General features: G+C 42.3%; 1 protein-coding gene across 2 annotated transcripts in view; it reads right to left on the bottom strand.

The window, feature by feature from the left end:
• Nucleotides 1-1,471: 1,471 nt before the first annotated feature.
• ankrd12 (ankyrin repeat domain 12) overlaps nucleotides 1,472-6,274 on the bottom strand; it is a 38,122-nt gene continuing 33,319 nt past the window's right edge. For both annotated transcript variants that reach the window (XM_006792290.3, XM_006792291.3), the window contains 4 exons: nucleotides 5,640-5,738; nucleotides 4,200-4,343; nucleotides 4,003-4,098; nucleotides 1,472-2,788 (listed from right to left, as the gene is read on the bottom strand). In XM_006792290.3, coding sequence (XP_006792353.2) covers nucleotides 2,603-2,788; nucleotides 4,003-4,098; nucleotides 4,200-4,343; nucleotides 5,640-5,738 — 525 coding nt within the window. In that variant the 3' untranslated portion in view covers nucleotides 1,472-2,602. The remainder of the gene's footprint in view (nucleotides 2,789-4,002; nucleotides 4,099-4,199; nucleotides 4,344-5,639; nucleotides 5,739-6,274) is intronic.

Genomic DNA, 6,274 nt, shown 5'->3' with positions numbered 1-6,274 from the left:
ACTGTTACAGTTGATGATTTTAAACCCTGACCTATAACACAGCAAGATATTAATAGATTTGTATTTTAAAAGCTCCAAAAAACAATTAACCAAGGCTTTAAAATTATTTATAAGGATTCAAACTATAATATTTGAATCCAAAATATTGCGGAGTAGACAATTTATATGTAGCATAGTGTTTACATATCCTAAACGGTGCTTCAAGTTTCAAGTCTGTCTTTCCAGCCGTATGTAAAATACTGTGGCATGAAACTGCATTTCTCAAGGCCAGAATATGTGAAAAAGTGGGGAACGCACAAGATGAAGACAGAGCAACACAAGGACAGGTTAAAAATGTTTTAGGAAGGGCTGGTGCCACATCATTCCTCACTGTCATGTATAAATATACCTTAAAGACACACTAAAGCAGTGGAAAAGCTCCACACTGATCAAACTTATGGTGTCGAAAGTAACGGTCCCGCAGTAAATCCTTCATTCATAAAATTGATGTGCAGGAATGATTGAGGTGACAAATAAAATCTGTTGAAGCCAAATAAAACCAAACTATTAAAACACATTATGTTTGTCAGTATTAATGGTCCAAGTAGGACTAGTATTATCATGTTAATTATACTCCTTTAAATAGCATCTTACTGGAATAATAATGCTGATGCAATCGTGTGTAAGCAGCTTGTTGACATTGTTCCACCCAAGCTACTTGCTTCAGCAGAGCTTTACATTAAGGGACTCTCTTCACCTTCATCTGCTAAGGGAGAAAACTTAAACTCAGCTTTAAGCTGAGCTTAAAGACATGCGTGTATGAGCGGGACTGCTCTAACATTTCAAACTGTTTTGAAGCCAGTCACATGAGTTTCGGGTTTTAGATGACAAATAAACCAACACCAAGAGGAGCGTCTTTAAATGCACAACATGTCAAAGCAGATGGGTTACTTCAGCAGAACACCACACCGGGTCCCACTCCAGTTAACTAAACTGAGGCCATTACACAGACTCACCAAGAGTGGAAAAATGTTGCCTGGTCTGATGAATTCATCTGCAACATTTACACAAACATTGTTTTAATGCCAGAGCCGGAGTATCGTTGCAGACCATGTCACCCCTTTATCACCACGATGTACCCATCTTCTGATGGCTGCCTCAGCAGAATAACACAAGCCAAGCCAACTTTATGTGTATTTAGTGGTTTAAAAACAGCAAGTGCTGAGCAACGTGCTTAACGATAAGGACATGATTAAAATAATAAAAAATTAAAATAAATAATATAAAGAAAACTGCTCTTTTATCGAGGGGCTATTTTTTAATTTTACTGCATCTGTTTTTCAACAGGAAAAAGAAAGTCACAGCTGGAGGTGCAGTGCTGCTTACAGTGACATCTACTGGCTAAACATAGTACTACCACTAAATAGTGTTCAGCTGAGGTGACTGTACTATGAAAATAGGTTTTTACCAAGAATCACACCAACAAAAAATGTAATTTCACAACAAATAAAATTTATTCAATTATATATTACAAATATCTACAAGTCATGTAACAAGTAAATATTAAAATAGACTTTTTTAGAACTATCGTTCAAAAGGCATTATGCTGAAAAAATAGGATTTGTTGTGATCTCACAATGAAACTGTAAAAGTATGATTTTTTTTTTGTTGTTTTTTTGTTTCCTTGGAAGCCACAACAGACTTTAATGTGCACAAGACACAATGAACAACATGAGGAGTGAGGCCACAATAAGGACATAACACAATGGCGCAAAAAAGGGGAAAAAGAAAAACAACAAAAAAAAAAAAGTCTGAACACTTCAGTAAACCTCACAATTAAGTCCACAGTACAGCTCTTTAGGAAAAAAGTACAAACAATGCAACGCATGCACAGCATTTAATTGCCAAAGTCAAAGAACACCAGCTGTGGCGTGGATGTCCAGATGAGGAAGGAAGAAACAGCAAAAACAAAACAGAAAAAAAGAAGAAGAAGCAACCGAAGCCAACACATGCTTAAGATTTTAAGCCAACGACAACATCACAAACAAAGAGGACACTCGATATCAAAAAAAGGAAAAAAAGGGGGGGAAAAAGAACTTTGGTCCATTAAAACATCAGACAGAACAAGTTTACAATCAAAATATCTATCATTTTTTGTTGTTTTTTTACAAGTTTAAAACAATAATTACATGGCTATTTACAAATGCACAATTTATGTATAAAATAAGTTAAAAAAAATTAAGAGCACAGTCTGTACACAATGTATGAACACTCAGTTTGAAAACAATTGAAATCTTTCACTTGTGTGACCCTGCTTGATGAGGTGTTGTCGTCCACACGGCGCCTCCTCTCGCTGCACCGCCTGGCCCTGCTTCTCGTCTCGGCTCCCCGGCTACGTCTGTTGCCTGGACGGTCTTCCTTCCCCGTCCTCGTGGGCGGGCGGCCTGTTTTGGACTCTAAGAGCTCTGGAATTAAAACGGTCTCTTTTTTAAGTGCTCTTTTTTATCACTGCCTCATTATAAGTGCTTCACATTTTTTCCTTTCCTGTTCCCCGATTGTGCAGGCTGCCCGCTCGTGTCAGCAATTTAGCTGCCGCTGTGGCAAAGCGCGTCTGTCCTACAGCTCATATCGGGGTCAGGTCAAAGTCGTCGTTGACCTCCACGAGCGGGATGTAGAACTCGGGGATCTCAAAGATGCTGGTGGACTTGTAGGTGGCCGGGTCCAGCTCCTGCAGCTTGAGCTGCCACTCCAAGCGCTGCACTGCGTTCAGAGCTGCTGCCTCGTGCTGCTGCCTCATCAGAAGACACGTCTGTGGAGGGAAGAAAAAGAGGTCGTGACTTCATCCAACAGCTGTTCTCATTTAGACCAAGAGTGTCCGTCTCCAAGAAGGAACTGGTGGAGGAGAGGCTAGGAAGAAAAAACAAAGGCAACCAAGAAGTGAAACGTTTTTCTCCACCCTGCTGCTAAACCCATAAACGCTCTCCTCCACGCTTAATTCAAAACAAAAAACTGGACTGTACCATCGATCGACACCAGAGAAACTTTCCCTGGGTGCTTCATCAGGTACACCTGTTCAACTACTTGTTAACCAATTATGTACGCAGACATGGTCAGATGCTGGAGTTCAAACTGAGCATCAGAATGGGGAAGAAGGGAGACGATTGACGTTATTGTGGCATGGTTGTTGATTCACAAGTATTTCAGAAACTGCCCATCTGCAGACATTTAACCACACAAACACTTTGAGGGTTGCTGATGTCAGAAGAGAATGGCCAGACCGTGTCGAGCCGATAGGAAGGCAACAGTAACTCAAATGACCACGTATTTGTGCCATATTACAAACCTCAATAAAAAAAAAATTGACAATGAGTTCACTGTACTCCGATGACCTCCTCAGTCACCAGATCTCAATCCAAAAGAGCACCTTTGGGATATGGTGGACCGTGAGCATCATGGATGTTCAGCAACTGTGTCATGCTATCATGTCAATATGGATTAAAATCTCAGCAATGTTTCAGGCACCTTGTTAAATCTGTGCCATGAAAAATTAAAGCAGTTCTGGGGCTCCAATGCAGTGCTAGTTAGGTGTACCTAATAAAATGGTCAGGAAGTGTAGTTGGTGGTTCCTTTTAGCACATTTATTTTTCATCCCTTCCAGAGAATAAAGCCATATGCAATTAATTAACTTATAAACATCCCCCTTGCTTTAAACTTGGAAGTCGCTGCTCTCTGGCTACCCCTAACCCTTCTCTTAGTCTCCTGGCTGCCTCTTGGCTTCCTGAGCACGGACGCCAAGATGTCACAAGATAAATCTCAGATGCATGAAAGGGAGAGATCTGCATCTTAGATGTAAAAAAGCAACAACTAGCAGGATACAATCACGGAAAGATTAAAAGCATTCACATATGAGACAATAAGACCATCTAAAACAAACAACTCTTTCTACATTTTTTGGAATAGAATAAAAATCTCCTGCAATGATATTTCTGACCATTTCCTTATAATTTCAGATTCACTGCTCACCTTTAGTTTGTCAAACTTGTCGTCGACATCTTGTAACCACGACATGAACTGCCTGGCGTTGAATCGGTCCCTTACTGATGTTTTGCCATCATCACTCTATGAGACAAACAAATGATAAACTCACAAATTCTCCCCAAAATACACTAAAAACACTGGACTGTAAAACATAAACCCATGGACGTCCTTGTGTTAATTACCTGGACGTCCTGCGGCATGTTGTACACTTCAGCATCCAATAAAACGGTGCAGGCACTGAAAGGCAGAGTCTGATTGGCTAGTGTTCTTGCTGCCCGGTAATGGACTCGTAAGACCTCCTGCTCGTTTGAAACAATCAGCTTTTCCTTAAAGAAGGAAAAAAGAAATCCAGTCAGTGTCATAAATCCAACGTTTGTGTGTTAGCGTGAAACTCAACTCTTTTTAAGAAAGCACATGTTGTCTGTGTCTATATGTCAGGTTGGGTATCAGACGCCACCTCTCTGGGGACATCTCAGGCCCTCCAAGGTTTGGAGGCCTATCTCCCCCCACCACTTCCCCTGCCGGTGGCGGACTCCCTCAGACATCGGTGCGTTGGTGGTTCTTTGTGTCCGGGGATGGGCGTCCAGGTACACACCGGCTCACTCCTTGGCGGCTGCTTATCGGGGCCTGGAGCCTGGGGCCACTTCGGAGGTGGGGTGCCCCCAGCCTCTCGGTCTGGGGCCTGGTCACTCAGGCACATCTGGCTGCCGGCGGAGCTCACGGGCACGTCACTGCAACCCCCCCTGGCTTCTGCTCCGCGGCTGCTGAGTGACCCATCATCTGGGACTCTCCTCAGCTCTTTCTGGGACAGTGGCGCGGCTGCCCCTCTGTTGGTCTTCCTTGGTCTCTTGTGTTCTGGGGGCCTCTGGATGTCTGGAGTTTTGATCTCCTCCATACCTGCTTCATGCCCTGGAGGACGGGGCAGTGGCCCCCCACACCCTCTAGCAGATCATTACATGAAGGAACCTTTTAAAAACAAGCGCTTCCATGCTCACAGGTGTACACACGGGTGATCACACACACAAACTACACCCTTTTGGCTCCTACCTCAAAGCACACTGTGCTGTCGATCTTACGTGCTGCACAATAATGTTTAATATTTAGTATTTACTGTCATATTCCCATATATCATTGTGATGTTGTTTATTGTATTACTCTCGTTTTCTTCTGCTTATTTTCTTTTTTCTTTCTCAACAGGTGATCCAGGTGATCGATATATGTATTTTTTTTTTCTTTTTCTGCTTATTCTGTTGGCTTTTGTTTTTTGCCCTTCTCCCCCGTCCCTCTTCTCAGCTGTTTTTCCTTCCCTCTTTCTTTCCCCCAGTCAAGTCTGTCCCGTATTCAGCAAGTGAAAATAAAATAAACAATAAAAGGTGAATCAAATGGACCATTACGGCAAGGCTGGGATGGTCAATTTGGTAAAGTAAATCTGTTGGGCATCTTTCTTCGCCTTTAGACAATAATTCTGATGGCAAAAGAGCCAAACGGGACAGGCAAAAGAAGAAGAAGAAAAAAAGAAAGCACATGTAGCACAGCACCAAACACAGTCATGGTTAATATAACTGCAGGCATAACACAGACGACATTTAACAATGCGAAGCTCCAACAGCAGAACCACGTACCCTTTCAATGCTGTGTTGCAGTCGTAGTTTCATGCGGACCACCTCCTGCTGTTTGAACATCTCTTTGAGCTGCTCAGGTAATGACGGAGGAGGAGTTATCTGTCCAAACGAACCGTTTAAAAAGGAGAAAGATTTTTACAAACTTGGTCAGGACTGCAGTTTGACATCTGGGAGATGAGAAAATATTATCATTTAAAGTTTAGTACCGGTGTGAAGCAGTGATGCCGTGCGTCTATGCAGAAAACTGAGCATGAGCAGCACATAGACCTCTAATATGATCTAAAATACACTTTGGCTTGCAGCAGCTGTCCTGGTAAACATGGGAGATGAAATGCTTAAGGCTCTGAGCCTTAATAAATGAGCAGTTAACAGCAAGACATCAATGGTGTGCTCACAGTTTGGGTGAAAACATAAATGATTGTGTTGTGGACGGATGGATGGCTCGCCTTGCCATTAGCTCATCTGACTACTAGACTTATTTTTGTCACTCTTCTGTTTCACTGATAAGATTTAATTCTCTTTTCAATATTTTTCCAACAAAGTCTCATCTCTTCAAAATGTATAACCTCCCCCTGTATAATCTATGACTGACCCCACTGTCATCAACACAGCTGCAGCGGTGCAACGTGCCGGAT

This window comes from Neolamprologus brichardi, chromosome 18 (genome assembly GCF_056152115.1).
Source record: "Neolamprologus brichardi isolate AB-2024 chromosome 18, ASM5615211v1, whole genome shotgun sequence".
Lineage (NCBI taxonomy): Eukaryota > Metazoa > Chordata > Actinopteri > Cichliformes > Cichlidae > Neolamprologus > Neolamprologus brichardi.
This window is presented reverse-complemented; position numbering and strand designations above follow the sequence as displayed.